The sequence below is a fragment of the Stomoxys calcitrans genome, chromosome 3 (assembly GCF_963082655.1).
Source record: "Stomoxys calcitrans chromosome 3, idStoCalc2.1, whole genome shotgun sequence".
NCBI classification, from domain to species: domain Eukaryota; kingdom Metazoa; phylum Arthropoda; class Insecta; order Diptera; family Muscidae; genus Stomoxys; species Stomoxys calcitrans.
In genome coordinates, this window is record NC_081554.1 from 107,626,834 (window position 1) to 107,651,917 (window position 25,084).

The following is a 25,084-nucleotide window of genomic DNA, read 5'->3' on the forward strand; positions in this document are numbered from 1 at the left end:
TGGATTGATGCTACGAGCTGACGGCTGTGGTATTCTGTTACCTGAGTAGGAGGGAGTGACATCCCTCTCGAAATGGCTTTCAGGCTAATGCCACCGCTGCCTCCGTCCCGTTAAACCCCTGGCAGGCCTTAGGGAACGATCTGTGCCTCGTAACCATTAAGTTGGTAATGTAGGTTCTGTTGATACGATATCCAGATTAATGCCCGACCTGGCTCTGAACGCAAGTACTCATAAGGTCTTGCGTCAACCCTCGCGAGGACCTCACTGCTTGCAAAGGGACCCTCGGGGTCATCGCTCTGCGAAAGGGCGACTACATTATCGGACACAGACAACGGCTCTAAGTGGGGACCCGATTAAAATGGAAACACCCATTAACATAGCAGCAGAGGAGATGGAATCGATCTTTGGAAGAAGATCGAAAGTACACCGATCACCGGTAAATTCTCCACTAGCCTCCGGGCCCAGTGTCGAGAAAGAGAAGGAGGTAAGAAGTATAGCGTTAGACTGTACCCCAGCGGAGAACAACGCGGAGACATGCGAGAACAGCACCAGTTCTCCTAGACAAGAGTTCATCTTGAAGATGCGACTTTCGGAGGAGGAGGCGCTTGAAAAGTGCAAGAAAGTCCTTCGCCAGATGCGACTAGTTATAGGAAGGCAGAAGAACATTAGCAGGGATGTCCAAAATGGTGTGTCTGAGATAGAGGAAATCTTGGACATTATTGGGAGCTACCGCAAAAACTGGAAGGCCGCGGAGAAGCAGAAACAGCAAAGCAGGCCAATAATAGCGGAGACTCCCACGACATCAACCAACATGTCGACGCCTTCTACGGCGCAAAACAAGAGGAGCGCGCCGAGTCCAGTCGAAGAAAATCCTGGCAAAAAGAAGAAGGATAAAGCTGTAGAGGTGAGACCACCGGCGAAAACAGCCGGAAAGAGGAAGCCCGACAAAGAGGCTGAGAAGAAGAAGCCCGAAGAAGAGGCAAGAACGTCAAGGAGGAACCCGCGGCGAAAACCGCGCGCTCGGAGACCACGGAAACCCAGGCAGCGACCAGAGGCCGTGTTAATCAAGCCGAAGGAGGGGCATAGTTACGCGGACGTGCTCAGGGACCTCAGGCGAAACGCGAAACCGGAGGAAGCCGAGGTCGCCATCCGCTCGTCCAGAAAACGAGAACGGGTGCAGTTCTTCTCGTGATGGGCAGAGGAGGAAACAAGGAGGTGTTCTGCGAGTCCCTCAAAGGCGTCCTTAAGGAGGCTGCAGTCGTGCAGGACATGAAACCGAAGGCGACAATTGAGATCCGTGACTTGGACTCCCTCTCGACCGCCGACGAGATCACTGAAGCAGTGATCAAGGCAACGGGAACGACAGCTGGAGAAGTGACTGTGCAGCTGACAGCACTTAATTCGAAGGAGCAGAGGAGGGCCTTCGTTTCTCTGCCAACTAGCTGCGTCAATATTTTGTTGAAGACCAGCAGGCTCCTGATAGGAATGACGAATTGTCGGCTAAACTATCGGGATGAAAGAAAGCGCTGCTTCAGATGTTTTGGAGCCGGCCACCTACAGTGGGAGTGCAAGGGACCCGACAGGAAAGGAATGGGACTATGCATTAGATGCGGCGAGAGTGGGCACAAGATGAAGGAGTGCCATAACCCTCGGAAATGCTGTATTTGCTCGCAGAGGGGAAAAGGCCCGACGGATCATCTTCCTGGGTCAGAGAGATGTAAAGGAGGCAAACAGCAGGCATGCTGAGAATACTGCAGGCCAACATGCACAGGTGTAAAGTCGCACATGATCTCCTATCACAGATAGTCGCAGAACAACGTGCTGACATCGTGATTATAAGCGAGCAATATGGAAGGAGAGATCAAGGGTCCTGGCTGGAGGATCCCACAAAAACAGCTGCTATCTGGATCCCATACCGCAATGGCATCTCACCAGTAAAGAGCGGAAGTGGAGACGGTTACGTCTGGGTGCAGTTAAACCACTTTACGCTGTTTAGCTGCTACCTCACTCCTAGTGACAGCATCGACGCCTACGAGGCAAAACTCGATGAGATCGAGGACACAATGCGTGGATTAGACGGCCATCACGTAGTAGCTGGCGATTTCAACTCTCGAGCGATGGAATGGGGCATGCCAACAACCAACCCAAGAGGGAGACGAGTTCTAGACATGGCCGCAAGAACCGGTTTACTCGTTGTAAACACTGGAGACGTGCCAACCTTTAGGCGACCCGGCTGCGAAGGCACTATACCGGACATCACCCTTGCGTCCGAGGAAATCATCGGAAAAATAACAGAGTGGAGCGTACTGGAAACTTACACGGCAAGCGATCACCAGTACATTATGTTCTCCTTCAATACTGGAGGGAACACAGTTAACGAGGAAAGGAGCACCAGTACACGAAAGTGGAACGTGAGCAAGCTCGACTCCTCAAAACTCCTGGCGGAAATCGACCGGCAAGCCGTGTGGTCAGAGCTGGATGAGCTAGACGTTCCGTCGACAGTGGAACGGGTGATGGAAATCATAGAGTACGGATGTAAGAAATCCATGCCAAAACTCAAAAGGCCGAGGGGAAATAAAATCGCAGTGCACTGGTGGAATGATGCCATAGCTGAGCAACGAAGCAACTGCATCAAACTAAGACGCAGATACACGAGAGCTCGTCGCAGGGGCACGGCTGAGACAGAACACGCTCTTTACAAGGAGGCAAAAAAGATACTCGCTGCCGAAATAGAAAGGAGCAAGAAAGAAAAGTGGGAGGAACTAAGAGAAGATATTAACCGAAATCCTTGGGGCCTCGGATACAAAATTGTGATGGAGAAGCTCGGCACACGGAGCCCAACAGCGGTGATGGACGGGAGAACAATGGAGAATATAGTCCATACACTCTTTCCCCGACACGACCGTATAGAAGACGAAGTTAATGAAGAGCCAACGAAAAACATAAACCCGTTCACGATAGAGGAGCTAAAGAATGCAGCCCGCAGCCTCCAGAGCAGAAAAGCCCCCGGCCCCGACGGAATACCGTCCGAGGTAATCAGGCTGATAGCCGAGAATAGACCCGAATTTCTTCTTGAAATGTTTAATCGGTGTCTAATGGCAGGTGTTTTTCCGGAAGTATGGAAGCGACAAAAGCTGGTGCTCATAAGCAAAGGCAAAGGTGATCCAATATCCCCATCCACATACAGACCACTATGTATGCTGGATACGGCCGGCAAGCTTTTGGAGAGACTACTGAAGCCACGGCTCCAGGACGCCATCATCGAGGGAGGTGGACTCTCAATGAGACAACATGGCTTCCGGGCAGGAATGTCCACGATCGGAGCCCTCAGAGATGTGGTGGAGATAGTAGAGGTGGCTAGGCAAAGGAACCACTACTCCAGGCCAATTGTCCTCTTGGCCACACTGGATGTGAAGAACGCTTTCAACAGCCTTAGATGGTCTGACGTCCTCAAATCGCTCAGAGAGGACTTTAATATCCCGGCGTACCTGATGAGAATAATGAGAAGTTACTTGAGTGACAGGGTACTTATCTATAATTCTCAAGATGGAACGAGTGAATATGAGGTCACATCAGGAGCGGCGCAGGGCTCCATACTCGGACCGGACCTCTGGAATGCCAGTTATGATGGAATACTGCGAATGGAAATGCCAGACGGAACCTTTCTAGTAGGATATGCTGATGACATTGCTGCAGTCATCACGGCAAGAGACACGGAAGGCGCTGAGCGCAAATTACGGCAGGTGATGCTAAGGGCAAGGGACTGGCTAGATTCCCATGGCCTACAACTTGCGATGCAGAAAACGGAACTACTTCTCCTAACGAGAAAAAATATCCCAGTGGAAGTGGATATGCGTATAGACGATATACTGGTGAAGACCAAGAGATCGATCAAATATCTAGGAATCCGACTAGATACAAAGCTGACCTACGCAGAGCAAATACGGCACGCGACAACAAAAGCCTCAAAGATAACGGCGCAACTTAGTCGACTGATGGCAAACATAGGTGGGCCTCTCCCAAGCAGGCGCAGACTCTTAATGGAGACATGCAATAGCATCCTCCTCTATGGAAGCGAAATATGGGGCCAGACACTGCAGACGGCATACCGAGCGAAATCCCTGCTCTCGGTACAGAGGACGGCGGCACTTAGAGTCATATCATCCTACCGGACAGTGTCGGAGCCCGCAGCCCTTGTAATAGCCGGAATGGTTCCGATAGACCTGCAGGCCATGCAGCGCGCCAGGCTCTACACCGAGAGGTCCAACACTCAAAGAATACAGGACGGGGCCCAAATGGATCATACACAGGCCATACGAGAGGAGACTACCGAGAGATGGCAACAAAGGTGGACTAGCGAAAATCGGGCCAGATGGACGCGACGATTAATACCCGATGTACGGATATGGAAAGAAAGGAAGCACGGCGACGTCAACTATTACGTCACACAGATGTTAACAGGACATGGTTACTTCCGGAAATACCTGCATAAAATGGGCAAATGCTCCTCAAGCAAGTGTATTTATGAGGAGGTTGAAGTTGAAGACGATGTGGAGCACACTTTTTTCCACTGCGAGCGCTGAGTTGAAAGACGCAGCGAGTTGGAAGCAGCGATTGGCGACGTTACGCCTGAGACAATAGTCCAAAAAATGCTGGAGGACGAGAGAAAGTGGGAGGCGGTGAAGAGATATGCCGAACAAGTACTGCGCAGGAAGAAAGCTGACCTGGACGCAGCGGCGTAGAGTATAAATGCGGAGGTCTGGACGCAGACACAATGAAGACGAAATGGATAATCACCAGATATGGGGTCCACCTCGAAGTAATGCGAAAGCGGTTCCGAGGTGGAATTAACTCCCAGGGGTGTCACAGGGTGGGTTTTTAGCCGGTACCGTTGACTACGGAGCCCGGCATAAGGCGAGAGACGTACTCGTCACATGCGTAAAGCATTTTCCCATCCTGACCCGCAAAAAAAAAAAAAAAAAAAAAAAAAAAAAAAATTACAGCACATATGTACTTTATTAGCCAAAAGTGATTAAGAATCAGCCACAAATATAAATCCATATTTTTCGCCATCTTGTATTCCACACAATTATTTTTCAGTGGCGAAATATATGTGTTGGCTGCAACCCAATGCAAAACAATAAAAAGTGGTCTCATTTGTACAACAACCACAAATCATATGGTGCAATCCGCCATCTTGCCATCAAGCTGATCGATGTTGTGTGTATACGTGTGCGTACATCAGCAGGGAATGTGCGGGAAAGATGATGACAACAAAGAGAATGCAAACAAAAATCTGGCATCTTAATACCGTCAAACCTGGCCGGCTGTTAACAGCTGTTCGCGTGAGACCACCTTTTTAAATCCTCATTGGTTGACACCCAAAAATTCGCAAGAGGTGCATGCTTTTTTTTTACTAAATTCAGCATATTGCACATCCACGTATTATTTTTTCATTTCATATCTTTTCCAAATTCAGCTTGAAATATTTCAATTTTGTGTGTTTTATTAATTCAATTTGATTATGAACAAACGCACATTGCAAGTAAGTGAGAAAAACGTAAAGAATTACAAGTTTGACAAGCTTAATGACGAAAATTCAAAAAACTGTATGTTCACTGATGGCTTGGCTTAACCTTGTTGAGTGAAGCCAGGATTGTGATTTGGGTATCTGATTAAATTGAAGTTTTGTTGCTGTTGTGGATAGTGTCGTCATTGATTTTTTCTATTGAATTTAGGATGTTGTTGCTGCGGCCTCTTCTACTGTTGTGTTGGCTTGATGTAACACTTGTTGTTGCGAGGAATTAATGGAATTGCGGTATTCAGCTCGGTTTCTTATTACCGCTTTTAATTCGGTTTGCAGTTGCTGCCGCGATTTTAGGTTTGAATTGATAGCAGCCTATTCCAGATCTTGAGGGCTGGACTGATAATTTTACGACGGCATATGAATTATGGTGTGCTTTGCGCCTTTTTCCAGTTCATACCGCAGCGAGCTACAATAGATTAGGATTTTAATTACGTTATTTTTTCTTCCCAAACGGGGAATGAGTTGAGCTAATTTGACCAAGGGAATAAATATCACAAGAAATGAAGATATTTTATTGGTTACTGAAAAAAAAAAGCCAGACAAAAGATTGGATTTGATCACATGCACTCCAATTGAAAACGATTCTTAGGTGGATAGTCTAATCATCAGTGCAATAAAGTTGCTCTCTATCCTCCCGTCTGTCGGGCCTACAGTTCATAGCATGTTAGTTTCAGCCTTGAATTTAAATCTACATCGCAATTTGGAATGTGGAGACTTTAATTTTGCTGTTTTGATATCGCAGTAAATTTAAATGTCAAAAGCTTGATAACACAGCAATGATTTTTTTCACATCTTTAAAAGATGTTCCATTGGCTATTTCTCTTAATTGTACCATGAGCATTTATAAAAACTTTTGGGGTGGATTCTGGTATCACTTTCCTTTCCAATCCTGTTGTTGTTGGAGCCACATATTTGAATCATTTTCTGAATAAATCGAGCCATGTCGTCCTTTTTGGTTGCCCAGCTATTCTCATAAAAACATTTGCATTCATTATCCGTCGGGAGGATATTTTTCGACAAGCTAACTTCTGCGCCACGGAGCTCTCCAACTTCATACAGATAAAATTTTTGTGCCATGGAACATGACAGAGGGGTGCAATACCTACAATTTGATGTATCACATGTGTCCGGGGCTCGCTGTATCCCGAACAAACTTTCCAGATTTCTCTCTAGAAACTGGTGGTCAGTAAATTAATTCCAGGCTGTAGGCCAGGAATGGACTTCGTACACAAAAGTCTCGACGGAACATGAAAGAGTGTAATACAGATTGGTGTATCAAAGTTTCTAGATTTCTCGCTAGAAACTAGTGGTCAGTAAACTAATTCCAGCCTCGAGGCCAGGAATAGACTTCGTACACAAAAGTCTCGACGGAACCCGATGGAGGGAGTAAACACCTACAATTTGGTGTATCACATGTGCCCGGGACATGCAAAGTGCATGTGCCCGAACAAAGTTTTCAAATTTCTCTTTAGAAGCTGGAGATCAGTAAACTAATTCCAGGCTGTAGGCCATTAATGGACTTCGTACACAAAAGCCTCGACGGAACATGAAAGAGATGTTCAATACTCATTCATCAGGACAAATACAATAGTTGGTAGCTTTGTTGGTACCGTTGTTGATAACTATACAGAGCGACAAAAGATTGTAATAAAATTTCAAATACAATTCTTGATAACATTGTTGATAACTGTACAGGGGTCTTATAATTAAATATAAGGCGGATTTAACAAGGTGGCCTCACGCGAACAGCTGTTACCAACCGGCCAAGTTTGACGGTATTAAGATGTTAGATTTTTGTTTGAATTCCCTTTTTTCTCGCATATTCTCTGCTCATTCACGCACACGTATATAGAGCTATATAGAGATATAGAGCTCCATGGTTCAGAAGTCAGCTTGTCGAAAAAAATATCCTCTCGACGGATAATGAATGCAAATGCCTTTATGAAAAATAGGTGGGCAACAAAAATTACGATATGACGGATCGATTCAGAAAATGATTTTAGATCTTTAAGATGTTAAATACAAATGTACTACAGAATCGCTGCCTCCGCACTCAAATACATATGTGGCTCCTACAACAACAGGAGTGGAAAGGAAAGTGATACCAGAATCCACCCCAAAAGTTTGTGGATGTACTCATGGTACAATTAAGAGGTAGCGTCATTAGCACAACTAAAATCTACACCCAACGAAACTACCTTGAGTGGCAAAGGCTGTAAATTGAAATGTAGAAGTAATTTTGAAATACTTTTACATTGGCCACTAAATCCGGATTTATGGCCTTTTCGAGATTTAAATTCTACATTTTTTGTTTTTTTTTTTTTAGGTTTTACCGTACAAAAATTAAACCCATTTTTGCAGGATTTTTTTTTAAATCATGGCTGAATAATCGATAAAAGTACCTAAATATGCAACTGTTTTCAATAATTGTGTATGGATGAGTGTAATATGCGCATTCATGTATACGCATGTAAGCTTGTATATGTCACTTAAATCCCCAAAAAAAGCAATGTAAACGGACAGGACTTGTTTTTAGATTTAGTTAAATCCAGATCATAAAAATTTGAAATAAACATTATTTTACAACTTATCTTCTTCAAATGTGTGTTTATATTTTTATTTCCATTATTATAAAATTGTTTTGTTGCTTTTGTGTGGAATATCGGATCAAATGGAATATCTTTAATGATCTGAGAAAAAAATCACCGCTGTGTTATCAAGCTTTGACATTTAGATTTACTGCGAAATCAAAACAAATTTAATAAAAAATTGTACTCAGCTGTTGACAACACCTTGTAAGTGGATCTTAAGGGTTGGTATTCTATTCTGCATTCGGAATAGCCGCTGAACTTTTTAATTGTTTCGCGAGTGGAATTTGACAGCAATCAAATGTTTTTGTTTTCGTACCAAAACACGTTTCATTATCTGCACTTATTGTTTTCTCTATTTTATATATCTTTTTTCAAATAAATAAAAAAAACAAACCATTCAAACCAATAAAACAAACAAAAATTATGCCGGCAATAGTTTCAAGTGCTGCTACTGTAAAAGTTTGTTACCATTTTCCTCTCTATAAACAGAGTACTCGCCGACGATTTTTTATATGGAGTTTGACAGCATTCTGCTTGAAAGGCTGAACAGAATACTCAGCTTAATATATACTCATTAAAAATAGAAGGTCTTCAAACCATTTTTAAAGTGATTTATTGAAATTTAAATAAAAATAAACGAGAAATTCCGTCCAGCTGCTAATATATTATATATAAAGTAATCATATGCAAAAAATCATAAAAATAAGAAAATTATTTTAATTTTCTTCAGGTGGAGGTACCATTACAGGTGTAAAGTCCAGTTTTTGTACGTTTCCTTGAATGAGATTGGGATTCTCTAATAGAAGGTTAAGCCACTTACAGTAACATAAAGTCGATAGGCCCCATGAACGTTATTAAGATTGTCAAAATCTGCCTATTGTGAATGTTAACAAATGTCAGTAACAATTTTTTTCTCTTAAGTGCAGTATGCACCTCCGGCGAAATTTTCGTTACCATAAGAAATGCATTGACATATCCTAAACGAAATTTTCGTAACCGTTACAGAAAGTTTTACTTGCAGGTATGCAGCTGAAATGAAATTTTCTTTGCGTAACAGGGTGACATAATAGGCACTGATGAATTTTTTCTTGCAACTTCGAATGAAAATGTATTTTTTAATAGCTCCATGCAACATGAAATGAAGATGTTTGCAAATAAAAAGACTTAATTACAGCGCATATGTACTTTATTAGCCAAAAGTGATTAAGAATCAGCCACAAATATAAATCCATATTTTTCGCCATCTTGTATTCCACACAATTATTTTTCAGTGGCGAAATATATGTGTTGGCTGCAACCCAATGCAAAACAATAAAAAGTGGTCTCATTTGTACAACAACCACAAATCATATGGTGCAATCCGCCATCTTGCCATCAAGCTGATCGATGTTGTGTGTATACGTGTGCGTACATCAGCAGGGAATGTGCGGGAAAGATGATGACAACAAAGAGAATGCAAACAAAAATCTGGCATCTTAATACCGTCAAACCTGGCCGGCTGTTAACAGCTGTTCGCGTGAGACCACCTTTTTAAATCCTCATTGGCTGCCACCCAAAAATTCGAAAGAGGTGCATGCTTTTTTTACCAAATTCAGTATATTGCACATCCACGTATTATTTTTTCATTTCATATCTTTTTCAAATTCAGCTTGAAATATTTCAATTTTGTGTGTTTTATTAATTCAATTTGATTATGAACAAACGCACATTGCAAGTAAGTGAGAAAAACGTAAAGAATGACAAGTTTGACAAGCTTAATGACGAAAATTCAAAAAACTGTATGTTCACTGATGGCTTGGCTTAACCTTGTTGAGTGAAGCCAGAATTGTGATTTGGGTATCTGATTAATTTGAAGTTTTGTTGCTGTTGTGGATAGTGTCGTCATTGATTTTTTCTATTGAATTTAGGATGTTGTTGCTGCGGCCTCTTCTACTGTTGTGTTGGCTTGATGTAACACTTGTTGTTGCGAGGAATTAATGGAATTGCGGTATTCAGCTCGGTTTCTTATTACCGCTTTTAATTCGGTTTGCAGTTGCTGCCGCGATTTTAGGTTTGAATTGATAGCAGCCTATTCCAGATCTTGAGGGCTGGATTGATGATTTTACGACGGCATATGAATTATGGTGTGCTTTGCGCCTTTTTCCAGTTCATACCGCAGCGAGCTACAATAGATTAGGATTTTAATTACGTTATTTTTTCTTCCCAAACGGGGAATGAGTTGAGCTAATTTGACCAAGGGAATAAATATCACAAGAAATGAAGATATTTTATTGGTTACTGAAAAAAAAAATGCCAGACAAAAGATTGGATTTGATCACATGCACTCCAATTGAAAACGATTCTTAGGTGGATAGTCTAATCATCAGTGCAATAAAGTTGCTCTCTATCCTCCGATATGTGCGAAGTTTGCCCCTGTTCCTTAGCGGAATGTTCATCGGCAAAATTTGCATTTGCATCAAGGCCAACAACTAATAACAACCGGCCAGATTTGACGGTATTGAGATGGCAGATTTTTGTTTGCACAAATACACAAATTTATTTGTTTGTGTTGGCAAAATGTCGATTGATGTTGTTGTACAAATGAGCAACCTTTAAAATAATTCTGCCATGTTATGCCATATGCAGAGCACTCTGTTTTAGTTGTTAAAAACTTCAACAAAATATCTTAATTTACTTACACATAGTTACGGCAAATTTTCTGCAGCAACAAATCCTAACCTACCCTAAAGGTAGGTATTAAGATCGTTCACTGTGGAAAGTTTTCACGAAACATTGTTTCCCTTATTTTAGAAAACCTCAAAAATTTATATTTAAAATGACATAGAGGCAGCACTCCCATCATATGTTTTACAATCAATTTCTTTTGCTTTAAAATATATTATCTAGAAAAAGTAATAGGCGAAAAATATCGCGAACAGCGAATATGGTACCATATTTTGAAGAGCAATATGCACCTCCGGCGAAACTCTAATTACCCTATGTTTGGTACTCTATTTCATGTAATTATGTTAAAAAAAAATTATATTTTGTTAAAGTTTTTCGCAACAATTCCAAAAGTTTCTTTGATTGAATCTAAATAAAAGTCGACTAGATTTCAATAATCTCGGGTTCGGCAAGGAGTTTTCCCATATAGTTTCAATTTGAGCAAATCTACTTATTTGAGATTTGCAGCAAATCTTCGAAATTCAAATGTTATGGATGGTACTATGTTTCTTTTTCACAGTTGGAAATACATATTTTTCACGATTAATTTTTTGAAATAATACAAAATCTTCAATGATAACATAATACTTTTATTAAAATGGTTTCAAAAGTTATGGAAGAATGTCCTTCTGAATGCAATCAGCAAGTTATTTTTCTTCAGAATCTATTATTTAAAAAAGTGAAAGCGATTATAGTACCAGCCTTAACAATGCGTTTGTATTTAATAACGGTTACTATCGGCAGTTTTGACAGCAATTTTTTTTTCAACATCTGATAAATTCTTATTGAAATTTAAAAATTTTGTAATAAAGTTAATAGGATCGCTTCACCAATTTAATTGCTGAACACTATGCATATGCTGAACACAATAAACATGACCTGCGTGCTGTTACCAACGTTGGTAACTTTCGATGACAATTTTTATGGCTGCAGTACAGGGTGACATTTAAGAATGAACAAATTGTATTGTATAATTAAAATTACATTTGTAAAATGAAAAAAAAAAAAAAATAAATAAATAAAATACGCAACTCTTACAAAAGGTTTTAGGAAGGCTTCAAAATATTCCAAAAAAATTATTATGAAGAGATCTTCGACTTCACTCATCAGAAATTCAAGCTGTATTTTCGCAATTGTTCGAGCGAACTAAATACAGGAATGGATTTCATGCACAAAAGTCTCAACGGAACCTAAAGTATCACATGTGTCCAGGGCACGCTGTATCTCGAACAAACTTTCCAGATTTCTCTCTAGAAACTGGTGGTCAGTAAATTAATTCCAGCCTGGAGCCCAGGAATGGACTTAGTACGCAAAAGTCTCGACGGGACATAAAAGAGAGCTCCAATACTCATAATTTGGTGTATCACATGTGCCCGGAACGCGCAGTATCCCAACAAAATTTTCAGATTTCTCCTTGGAAACTGGAGATCAGTAAACAAATTCCAGCCTGCAGGCTAGGAATGGACTTCGTACACAAAAGTCTCGACGGAACATGAAAGAGGGGTGCAATACCTACAATTTGGTGTATTACAATTTGGTATATCAAAGTTTCTAGATTTCTCGCTAGAAACTAGTGGTCAGTAAACTAATTGCAGTCTGTAGACCAGGAATGGACTTCGTACACAAAAGTCTCGACGGAACATAAAAAGGCCCAATACCTACAATTTGTTGTATCACATGTGTCCGGGACACGCTGTGTTCCAAACAAAGTATCCAGATTCCTCTCTAGAAACAGGTGGTCAGTAAACTAATTCCAGCCTGGAGGCAAGAAATGGACTTCGTATACAAAAGTCTCAACGGAATCCGATAGAAGGACTAAGCACCCACAATCTGGTGCATTACATGTGACCAGGACACGCTGTTCCAAACATGAAAGAGAGAAGTACAGATTTCTCTTTAGAAACTGGAGGTCAGTAAACTAATTCCAGGCTGGAGGCCAGGAATGGGCTTCGTACACAAAAGTCTAGACGGAACATGACAGAGGGGTGCAATACCTACAATTTGATGTATCACATGTGTCCGGGGCTCGCTGTATCCCGAACAAACTTTCCAGATTTCTCTCTAGAAACTGGTGGTCAGTAAATTAATTCCAGGCTGTAGGCCAGGAATGGACTTCGTACACAAAAGTCTCGACGGAACATGAAAGAGTGTAATACAAATTGGTGTATCAAAGTTTCTAGATTTCTCGCTAGAAACTAGTGGTCAGTAAACTAATTCCAGCCTCGAGGCCAGGAATAGACTTCGTACACAAAAGTCTCGACGGAACCCGATGGAGGGAGTAAACACCTACAATTTGGTGTATCACATGTGCCCGAACAAAGTTTTCAAATTTCTCTTTAGAAGCTGGAGATCAGTAAACTAATTCCAGGCTGTAGGCCATTAATGGACTTCGTACACAAAAGCCTCGACGGAACATGAAAGAGATGTCCAATACTCATTCATCAGGACAAATACAATAGTTGGTAGCTTTGTTGGTACCGTTGTTGATAACTATACAGAGCGACAAAAGATTGTAATAAAATTTCAAATACAATTCTTGATAACATTGTTGATAACTGTACAGGGGTCTTATAATTAAATATAAGGCGGATTTAACAAGGTGGCCTCACGCGAACAGCTGTTACCAACCGGCCAAGTTTGACGGTATTAAGATGTTCGATTTTTGTTTGAATTCCCTTCTTTCTCGCATATTCTCTGCTCATTCACGCACACGTATATAGAGCTATATAGAGATATAGAGCTCCATGGTTCAGAAGTTAGCTTGTCGAAAAAAATATCCTCTCGACGGATAATGAATGCAAATGCCTTTATGAAAAATAGGTGGGCAACAAAAATTACGATATGACGGATCGATTCAGAAAATGATTTTAGATCTTTAAGATGTTAAATACAAATGTACTACAGAATCGCTGCCTCCGCACTCAAATATGTGGCTCCTACAACAACAGGAGTGGAAAGGAAAGTGATACCAGAATCCACCCCAAAAGTTTGTGGATGTACTCATGGTACAATTAAGAGGTAGCGTCATTAGCACAACTAAAATCTACACCCAACGAAACTACCTTGAGTGGCAAAGGCTGTAAATTGAAATGTAGAAGTAATTTTGAAATACTTTTACATTGGCCACTAAATCCGGATTTATGGCCTTTTCGAGATTTAAATTCTAAATTTTTTGTTTTTTTTTTAGGTTTTACCGTACAAAAATTAATCCCATTTTTGCAGGATTTTTTTTTTTAAATCATGGCTGAATAATCGATAAAAGTACCTAAATATGCAACTGTTTTCAATAATTGTGTATGGATGAGTGTAATATGCGCATTCATGTATACGCATGTAAGCTTGTATATGTCACTTAAATCCCCAAAAAAAGCAATGTAAACGGACAGGACTTGTTTTTAGATTTAGTTAAATCCAGATCATACAAATTTTAATGTAAACGTGCTATTTGGAATAAACATTATTTTACAACTTATCTTCTTCAAATGTGTGTTTATATTTTTATTTCCATTATTATACGTTTCTTTGAATGAGATTGGGATTCTCTAATAGAAGGTTAAGCCACTTACAGTAACATAAAGTCGATAGACCCCATGAACGTTATTAAGATTGTCAAAATCTGCCTATTGTGAATGTTAACAAATGTCAGTAACAATTTTTTTCTCTTAAGTGCAGTATGCACCTCCGGCGAAATTTTCGTTACCATAAGAAATGCATTGACATATCCTAAACGAAATTTTCGTAACCGTTACAGAAAATTTCACTTGCAGGTATGCAGCTGAAATGAAATTTTCTTTGCGTAACAGGGTGACATAATAGGCACTGATGAATTTTTTCTTGCAACTTCGAATGAAAATGTATTTTTTAATAGCTCCATGCAGCATGAAATGAAGATGTTTGCAAATGAAAAGACTTAATTACAGCACATATGTTCTTTATTAGCCAAAAGTGATTAAGAATCAGCCACAAATATAAATCCATATTTTTCGCCATCTTGTATTCCACACAATTATTTTTCAGTGGCGAAATATATGTGTTGGCTGCAACCCAATGCAAAACAATAAAAAGTGGTCTCATTTGTACAACAACCACAAATCATATGGTGCAATCCGCCATCTTGCCATCAAGCTGATCGATGTTGTGTGTATACGTGTGCGTACATCAGCAGGGAATGTGCGGGAAAGATGATGACAACAAAGAGAATGCAAACAAAAATCTGGCATCTTAATACCGTCAAACCTGGCCGGCTGTTAACAGCTGTTCGCGTGAGACCACCTTTTTAAATCCTCATTGGCTGCCACCCAAAAATTCGCAAGAGGTGCATGCTTTTTTTACCAAATTCAGCATATTGCACATCCACGTATTATTTTTTCATTTCATATCTTTTCCAAATTCAGCTTGAAATATTTCAATTTTGTGTGTTTTATTAATTCAATTTGATTATGAACAAACGCACATTGCAAGTAAGTGAGAAAAACGTAAAGAATGACAAGTTTGACAAGCTTAATGACGAAAATTCAAAAAACTGTATGTTCACTGATGGCTTGGCTTAACCTTGTTGAGTGAAGCCAGGATTGTGATTTGGGTATCTGATTAAATTGAAGTTTTGTTGCTGTTGTGGATAGTGTCGTCATTGATTTTTTCTATTGAATTTAGGATGTTGTTGCTGCGGCCTCTTCTACTGTTGTGTTGGCTTGATGTAACACTTGTTGTTGCGAGGAATTAATGGAATTGCGGTATTCAGCTCGGTTTCTTATTACCGCTTTTAATTCGGTTTGCAGTTGCTGCCGCGATTTTAGGTTTGAATTGATAGCAGCCTTTTCCAGATCTTGAGGGCTGGACTGATGATTTTACGACGGCATATGAATTATGGTGTGCTTTGCGCCTTTTTCCAGTTCATACCGCAGCGAGCTACAATAGATTAGGATTTTAATTACGTTATTTTTTCTTCCCAAACGGGGAATGAGTTGAGCTAATTTGACCAAGGGAATAAATATCACAAGAAATGAAGATATTTTATTGGTTACTGAAAAAAAAAGCCAGACAAAAGATTGGATTTGATCACATGCACTCCAATTGAAAATGATTCTTAGGTGGATAGTCTAATCATCAGTGCAATAAAGTTGCTCTCTATCCTCCGATATGTGCGAAGTTTGCCCCTGTTCCTTAGCGGAATGTTCATCGGCAAAATTTGCATTTGCATCAAGGCGAACAACTGTTAACAACCGGCCAGATTTGACGGTATTGAGATGGCAGATTTTTGTTTGCACAAATACACAAATTTATTTGTTTGTGTTGGCAAAATGTCGATTGATGTTGTTGTACAAATGAGCAACCTTTAAAATAATTCTGCCATGTTATGCCATATGCAGGGCACTCTGTTTTAGTTGTTAAAAACTTCAACAAAATATCTTAATTTACTTACACATAGTTACGGCAAATTTTCTGCAGCAACAAATCTTAACCTACCCTAAATGTAGGTATTAAGATCGTTCACTGTGGAAAGTTTTCACGAAACATTGTTTCCCTTATTTTAGAAAACCTCAAAAATTTATATTTAAAATGACATAGAGGCAGCACTCCCATCATATGTTTTACAATCAATTTCTTTTGCTTTAAAATATATTATCTAGAAAAAGTAATAGGCGAAAAATATCGCGAACAGCGAATATGGTACCATATTTTGAAGAGCAATATGCACCTCCGGCGAAACTCTAATTACCCTATGTTTGGTACTCTATTTCATGTAATTATGTTAAAAAAAAATTATATTTTGTTAAAGTTTTTCGCAACAATTCCAAAAGTTTCTTTGATTGAATCTAAATAAAAGTCGACTAGATTTCAATAATCTCGGGTTCGGCAAGGAGTTTTCCCATATAGTTTCAATTTGAGCAAATCTACTTATTTGAGATTTGCAGCAAATCTTCGAAATTCAAATGTTATGGATGGTACTATGTTTCTTTTTCACAGTTGGAAATACATATTTTTCACGATTAATTTTTTGAAATAATACAAAATCTTCAATGATAACATAATACTTTTATTAAAATGGTTTCAAAAGTTATGGAAGAATGTCCTTCTGAATGCAATCAGCAAGTTATTTTTCTTCAGAATCTATTATTTAAAAAAGTGAAAGCGATTATAGTACCAGCCTTAACAATGCGTTTGTATTTAATAACGGTTACTATCGGCAGTTTTGACAGCAATTTTTTTTAACATCTGATAAATTCTTATTGAAATTTAAAAATTTTGTAATAAAGTTAATAGGATCGCTTCACCAATTTAATTGCTGACCACTATGCATATGCTGAACACAATAAACATGACCTGCGTGCTGTTACCAACGTTGGTAACTTTCGATGACAATTTTTATGGCTGCAGTACAGGGTGACATTTAAGAATGAACAAATTGTATTGTATAATTAAAATTACATTTGTAAAATGAAAAAAAAAAAAAAAAAATAAATAAATAAAATACGCAATTCTTACAAAAGGTTTTAGGAAGGCTTCAAAATATTCCAAAAAAATTATTATGAAGAGATCTTCGACTTCACTCATCAGAAATTCAAGCTGTATTTTCGCAATTGTTCGAGCGAACTAAATACAGGAATGGATTTCATGCACAAAAGTCTCAACGGAACCTAAAGTATCACATGTGTCCAGGGCACGCTGTATCTCGAACAAACTTTCCAGATTTCTCTCTAGAAACTGGTGGTCAGTAAATTAATTCCAGCCTGGAGCCCAGGAATGGACTTAGTACGCAAAAGTCTCGACGGGACATAAAAGAGAGCTCCAATACTCATAATTTGGTGTATCACATGTGCCCGGAACGCGCAGTATCCCAACAAAATTTTCAGATTTCTCCTTGGAAACTGGAGATCAGTAAACAAATTCCAGCCTGCAGGCTAGGAATGGACTTCGTACACAAAAGTCTCGACGGAACATGAAAGAGGGGTGCAATACCTACAATTTGGTGTATTACAATTTGGTATATCAAAGTTTCTAGATTTCTCGCTAGAAACTAGTGGCCAGTAAACTAATTGCAGTCTGTAGACCAGGAATGGACTTCGTACACAAAAGTCTCGACGGAACATAAAAAGGCCCAATACCTACAATTTGTTGTATCACATGTGTCCGGGACACGCTGTGTTCCAAACAAAGTATCCAGACTCCTCTCTAGAAACAGGTGGTCAGTAAACTAATTCCAGCCTGGAGGCAAGGAATGGACTTCGTATACAAAAGTCTCAACGGAATCCGATAGAAGGACTAAGCACCCACAATCTGGTGCATTACATGTGACCAGGACACGCTGTTCCAAACATGAAAGAGAGAAGTACAGATTTCTCTTTAGAAACTGGAGGTCAGTAAACTAATTCCAGGCTGGAGGCCAGGAATGGGCTTCGTACACAAAAGTCTAGACGGAACATGACAGAGGGGTGCAATACCTACAATTTGATGTATCACATGTGTCCGGGGCTCGCTGTATCCCGAACAAACTTTCCAGATTTCTCTCTAGAAACTGGTGGTCAGTAAATTAGTTCCAGGCTGTAGGCCAGGAATGGACTTCGTACACAAAAGTCTCGACGGAACATGAAAGAGTGTAATACAAATTGGTGTATCAAAGTTTCTAGATTTCTCGCTAGAAACTAGTGGTCAGTAAACTAGTTCCAGCCTCGAGGCCAGGAATAGACTTCGTACACAAAAGTCTCGACGGAACCCGATGGAGGGAGTAAACACCTACAATTTGGTGTATCACATGTGCCCGGGACATGCAAAGTGCATGTGCCCGAACAAAGTTTTCAAATTTCTCTTTAGAAGCTGGAGATCAGTAAACTAATTCCAGGCTGTAGGCCATTAATGGACTTCGTACACAAAAGCCTCGACGGAACATGAAAGAGATGTCCAATACTCATTCATCAGGACAAATACAATAGTTGGTAGCTTTGTTGGTACCGTTGTTGATAACTATACAGAGCGACAAAAGATTGTAATAAAATTTCAAATACAATTCTTGATAACATTGTTGATAACTGTACAGGGGTCTTATAATTAAATATAAGGCGGATTTAACAAGGTGGCCTCACGCGAACAGCTGTTACCAACCGGCCAAGTTTGACGGTATTAAGATGTTAGATTTTTGTTTGAATTCCCTTCTTTCTCGCATATTCTCTGCTCATTCACGCACACGTATATAGAGCTATATAGAGATATAGAGCTCCATGGTTCAGAAGTTAGCTTGTCGAAAAAAATATCCTCTCGACGGATAATGAATGCAAATGCCTTTATGAAAAATAGGTGGGCAACAAAAATTACGATATGACGGATCGATTCAGAAAATGATTTTAGATCTTTAAGATGTTAAATACAAATGTACTACAGAATCGCTGCCTCCGCACTCAAATATGTGGCTCCTACAACAACAGGAGTGGAAAGGAAAGTGATACCAGAATCCACCCCAAAAGTTTGTGGATGTACTCATGGTACAATTAAGAGGTAGCGTCATTAGCACAACTAAAATCTACACCCAACGAAACTACCTTGAGTGGCAAAGGCTGTAAATTGAAATGTAGAAGTAATTTTGAAATACTTTTACATTGGCCACTAAATCCGGATTTATGGCCTTTTCGAGATTTAAATTCTAAATTTTTTGTTTTTTTTTTAGGTTTTACCGTATAAAAATTAATCCCATTTTTGCAGGATTTTTTTTTTTAAATCATGGCTGAATAATCGATAAAAGTACCTAAATATGCAACTGTTTTCAATAATTGTGTATGGATGAGTGTAATATGCGCATTCATGTATACGCATGTAAGCTTGTATATGTCACTTAAATCCCCAAAAAAAGCAATGTAAACGGACAGGACTTGTTTTTAGATTTAGTTAAATCCAGATCATACAAATTTTAATGTAAACGTGCTATTTGGAATAAACATTATTTTACAACTTATCTTCTTCAAATGTGTGTTTATATTTTTATTTCCATTATTATACGTTTCTTTGAATGAGATTGGGATTCTCTAATAGAAGGTTAAGCCACTTACAGTAACATAAAGTCGATAGACCCCATGAACGTTATTAAGATTGTCAAAATCTGCCTATTGTGAATGTTAACAAATGTCAGTAACAATTTTTTTCTCTTAAGTGCAGTATGCACCTCCGGCGAAATTTTCGTTACCATAAGAAATGCATTGACATATCCTAAACGAAATTTTCGTAACCGTTACAGAAAATTTCACTTGCAGGTATGCAGCTGAAATGAAATTTTCTTTGCGTAACAGGGTGACATAATAGGCACTGATGAATTTTTTCTTGCAACTTCGAATGAAAATGTATTTTTTAATAGCTCCATGCAACATGAAATGAAGATGTTTGCAAATAAAAAGACTTAATTACAGCACATATGTACTTTATTAGCCAAAAGTGATTAAGAATCAGCCACAAATATAAATCCATATTTTTCGCCATCTTGTATTCCACACAATTATTTTTCAGTGGCGAAATATATGTGTTGGCTGCAACCCAATGCAAAACAATAAAAAGTGGTCTCATTTGTACAACAACCACAAATCATATGGTGCAATCCGCCATCTTGCCATCAAGCTGATCGATGTTGTGTGTATACGTGTGCGTACATCAGCAGGGAATGTGCGGGAAAGATGATGACAACAAAGAGAATGCAAACAAAAATCTGGCATCTTAATACCGTCAAACCTGGCCGGCTGTTAACAGCTGTTCGCGTGAGACCACCTTTTTAAATCCTCATTGGCTGCCACCCAAAAATTCGAAAGAGGTGCATGCTTTTTTTACCAAATTCAGTATATTGCACATCCACGTATTATTTTTTCATTTCATATCTTTTTCAAATTCAGCTTGAAATATTTCAATTTTGTGTGTTTTATTAATTCAATTTGATTATGAACAAACGCACATTGCAAGTAAGTGAGAAAAACGTAAAGAATGACAAGTTTGACAAGCTTAATGACGAAAATTCAAAAAACTGTATGTTCACTGATGGCTTGGCTTAACCTTGTTGAGTGAAGCCAGAATTGTGATTTGGGTATCTGATTAATTTGAAGTTTTGTTGCTGTTGTGGATAGTGTCGTCATTGATTTTTTCTATTGAATTTAGGATGTTGTTGCTGCGGCCTCTTCTACTGTTGTGTTGGCTTGATGTAACACTTGTTGTTGCGAGGAATTAATGGAATTGCGGTATTCAGCTCGGTTTCTTATTACCGCTTTTAATTCGGTTTGCAGTTGCTGCCGTGATTTTAGGTTTGAATTGATAGCAGCCTATTCCAGATCTTGAGGGCTGGACTGATGATTTTACGACGGCATATGAATTATGGTGTGCTTTGCGCCTTTTTCCAGTTCATACTGCAGCGAGCTACAATAGATTAGGATTTTAATTACGTTATTTTTTCTTCCCAAACGGGGAATGAGTTGAGCTAATTTGACCAAGGGAATAAATATCACAAGAAATGAAGATATTTTATTGATTACTGAAAAAAATGCAGACAAAAGATTGGATTTGATCACATGCACTCCAATTGAAAACGATTCTTAGGTGGATAGTCTAATCATCAGTGCAATAAAGTTGCTCTCTATCCTCCCGTCTGTCGGGCCTACAGTTCATAGCATGTTAGTTTCAGCCTTGAATTTAAATCTACATCGCAATTTGGAATATGGAGACTTTAATTTTGCTGTTTTGATATCGCAGTAAATTTAAATGTCAAAAGTTTGATAACACAGCAATGATTTTTTTCACATCTTTAAAAGATGTTCCATTGGCTATTTCTCTTAATTGTACCATGAGCATATATAACAACTTTTGGGGTGTATTCTGGTATCACTTTCCTTTCCACTCCTGTTGTTGTAGGAGCCACATATTTGAATCATATTGGAATCATTTTCTGAATAAATCGAGCCATGTCGTCCTTTTTGGTTGCCCAGCTATTCTCATAAAAACATTTGCATTCATTATCCGTCGGGAGGATATTTTTCGACAAGCTAACTTCTGCGCCACGGAGCTCTCCAACTTCATACAGATAAAATTTTTGTGCCATGGAACATGACAGAGGGGTGCAATACCTACAATTTGATGTATCACATGTGTCCGGGGCTCGCTGTATCCCGAACAAACTTTCCAGATTTCTCTCTAGAAACTGGTGGTCAGTAAATTAATTCCAGGCTGTAGGCCAGGAATGGACTTCGTACACAAAAGTCTCGACGGAACATGAAAGAGTGTAATACAGATTGGTGTATCAAAGTTTCTAGATTTCTCGCTAGAAACTAGTGGTCAGTAAACTAATTCCAGCCTCGAGGCCAGGAATAGACTTCGTACACAAAAGTCTCGACGGAACCCGATGGAGGGAGTAAACACCTACAATTTGGTGTATCACATGTGCCCGGGACATGCAAAGTGCATGTGCCCGAACAAAGTTTTCAAATTTCTCTTTAGAAGCTGGAGATCAGTAAACTAATTCCAGGCTGTAGGCCATTAATGGACTTCGTACACAAAAGCCTCGACGGAACATGAAAGAGATGTCCAATACTCATTCATCAGGACAAATACAATAGTTGGTAGGTTTGTTGGTACCGTTGTTGATAACTATACAGAGCGACAAAAGATTGTAATAAAATTTCAAATACAATTCTTGATAACATTGTTGATAACTGTACAGGGGTCTTATAATTAAATATAAGGCGGCTTTAACAAGGTGGCCTCACGCGAACAGCTGTTACCAACCGGCCAAGTTTGACGGTATTAAGATGTTAGATTTTTGTTTGAATTCCCTTCTTTCTCGCATATTCTCTGCTCATTCACGCACACGTATATAGAGCTATATAGAGATATAGAGCTCCATGGTTCAGAAGTTAGCTTGTCGAAAAAAATATCCTCTCGACGGATAATGAATGCAAATGCCTTTATGAAAAATAGGTGGGTGTAAAGCTTCTGTCAACAAACTGACTCTTTTTATTATATTTTTCAAACAAACAACATTAAAGGAACAAGCTAGTCTACTTAGTTTCATCAAAAGTTTCTTATAAATACGAGTATAACAAGTTATCATATTACAGTTCGGCCAACCTGACAATATGATTGCCCACAATCATGATATAAAAATTGTGTATATTATATAAGTGTGACCAATAACATAAATCTATAACCTAGGTGTCAACCATTTCCGAAGTCGCTTTGCTTCAATTATACCCTTATATGGGATCTGTGTCAGTTGACAATTGTCAACATCTCTCACAACGTAGCGATCATTATCTAATACTTTTTCAATAATGTAGGGACCACGATATTTTTCACAAAATTTCTTATTCTTCCCAATTGTATTGTCAATATTCATAATAACAACATAATCACCCTCATCGTAACGTTTTGCCGGTTCATGATGTTTGGAAAAGTATAATTCGTTGTAGTTCTGAGATCGCTGTATAGAATTCAATGCCTTAACCCTCATATCCCTCAAATTTAGTTTCTGCTCATTACCCATTTTCTCATCCAGATATTCCGACAGCTTATCTACCACCACCCCTCGTTGATTCGTTCCAAAGAGTAACTTCGCTGGGGTTTCCTTTGTAGAACTGTGAACACAGTTATTGATAGCATATTCCACCTGGGACAATTTCAATGACCAATCGGAATGATCTATTGGGTCACTCAATTTGCTCAACATGGACTTAATAATACGATTTACACGCTCAACCTGCCCATTTGCTTGTGGAGAGGCAACCGCCACCTTAACATGATTAATATTATTTTTCAAAATGAATTCAGAAAACTCCAATGACGTAAAACATGATCCTCTGTCCGAGATTAGGCGTCTTGGTCTACTGTAATAACTAAAATACTTTTCGAGAGAACAACAAACCTCCTTAGTGCTCGTCGAATTTACAGGATAAAGTCGAACAAATTTTGTAAAAGAATCAACTACCACTAAAATGTGTTTTCTTTTCGATTTTAATGATGGAAGTGGTCCGAAGTGATCCACGTGTATCGTATCGAATGGCTCCGCCACCTTTGGAATGCTGTACATGTTCTGTTGGTTTATTCTAGCTGGAGCAGCATAAATGATACATTTTATACAATTCTTAATGAAGCTATCTATCTTATTGCGCATGTCTGGGAACCAAAAATTCTCTCGAATCTTATAATAACATTTATCTGTCCCCAGGTGTCCAAGCTTCTCATGTATCATTCTTATCACATTATCTTCCATTTCCTTTGGGACATATAAACAAACGGTTGCACCCACTTTCTTAAATAAGAGACCGTCTATTAGGTCAAAATCACATATCTCTTCCTTTTCCAAACGTTTACATAAGTCCTTAATAACAGGATCTCTAGCTTGGGTCAGTTGAATTTGGACATCGAGTTGATTCGAATCTACAGAGCAAATCATGTTACATCCCACATGAGGGGATATTTCCTTTTCTATACATCTGCTTAACATATCCACATGACCCATAGAAGAACCCTTCCTGTGTTCGATAGAATAGTCATAGTTCTCTAGTTCCAATGCCCAGCGGGATATCCGAGGATTAACTTGTCTCTTGTTCAAGGTCATTGTAAGTGAATTGCAATCTGTGACTATGGTAAAATGTAATCCTTCTAAATACACACGAAACCGGCGCAACGCGTAAATAATTGCGAGTGTTTCCAGTTCGAAGCTATGATATCTCCATTCTGCATTGGTTGTAGCCTTTGAAAAAAATGCTACGGGGTGGAACTTTATATCATCCTGACGCTGCATCAATATTGCTCCGAATCCATGAGAACTTGCATCACAATGTAACTCCGTATCGCTTTTAGGGTTATAGATAGCTAATACTGGGGCCCGAAGTAAACGAGACTTTAATTCACTAAAGGCCTTTACACATTCTTCAGAGAAAACGAATTTTTTCTCTTTACGAAGCAAATCTAACAATGGCCTTGCAATATTTGAGAATGACGGAACGAATTTCCTAAAGTAGGAAAACAACCCAAGACAAGTTTGTAATTCCCTATGATTCCTTGGCATTGGTATTTGTTTCACAGCTCGCAAGTGATTTTCTGTCGGCCGTATACCTTTTGGGCTGATTAAGTATCCTAAATACTCTAAACTCTGATAACCAAGTTTACATTTAGTTAACTTGATACATAATCCGTACTCAAAAGCACGTCCAAGTACAACCGCCAATGTCTGAACATGAGAATC

The 25,084-nt window shown here is 39.2% G+C and overlaps 2 protein-coding genes and 3 long non-coding RNA genes across 6 annotated transcripts; 3 read left to right on the top strand and 2 right to left on the bottom strand.

Moving 5' to 3' along the window:
• Positions 1-199: 199 nt before the first annotated feature.
• LOC131996089 (neurofilament heavy polypeptide-like) lies at positions 200-1,192 on the top strand. The gene has a single exon (XM_059365537.1). The coding sequence runs from the start codon at positions 200-202 to the stop codon at positions 1,190-1,192; it is 993 nt and encodes a 330-aa protein (XP_059221520.1).
• Positions 1,193-1,763: 571 nt separating this feature from the next.
• LOC131996090 (uncharacterized) lies at positions 1,764-5,484 on the top strand. The gene is made up of 2 exons (XM_059365538.1): positions 1,764-2,535; positions 5,480-5,484. Exons 1-2 carry the CDS (start codon positions 1,764-1,766, stop codon positions 5,482-5,484), a joined length of 777 nt encoding a protein of 258 aa, XP_059221521.1.
• Positions 5,485-9,835: 4,351 nt separating this feature from the next.
• LOC131995717 (uncharacterized) lies at positions 9,836-10,977 on the bottom strand. Its single transcript, XR_009397569.1, has 2 exons — positions 10,857-10,977; positions 9,836-10,340 (listed from the first exon to the last, which is right to left on the bottom strand). It is a non-coding gene; the product is annotated as an uncharacterized LOC131995717 (long non-coding RNA).
• Positions 10,824-11,302, top strand: LOC131995721 (uncharacterized). Its single transcript, XR_009397574.1, has 2 exons — positions 10,824-10,907; positions 10,969-11,302. It is a non-coding gene; the product is annotated as an uncharacterized LOC131995721 (long non-coding RNA).
• A 3,982-nt stretch (positions 11,303-15,284) lies between these two features.
• On the bottom strand, positions 15,285-16,910 carry LOC131995718 (uncharacterized). Of its 2 annotated transcripts, none has more exons than XR_009397570.1 (2): positions 16,304-16,910; positions 15,285-15,789 (listed from the first exon to the last, which is right to left on the bottom strand). It is a non-coding gene; the product is annotated as an uncharacterized LOC131995718 (long non-coding RNA). The 2 variants fall into 2 exon arrangements; XR_009397571.1 differs by having other exon boundaries at positions 15,285-15,904.
• Between the last annotated feature and the right edge of the window lie 8,174 nt (positions 16,911-25,084).

Excerpts from the sequence above, each read along its gene's own strand:
- LOC131996089 (XM_059365537.1), top strand. The coding sequence starts at position 200 with ATGCCCGACCTGGCTCTGAACGCAAGTACTCATAAGGTCTTGCGTCAA.
- LOC131996090 (XM_059365538.1), top strand. The coding sequence starts at position 1,764 with ATGCACAGGTGTAAAGTCGCACATGATCTCCTATCACAGATAGTCGCA.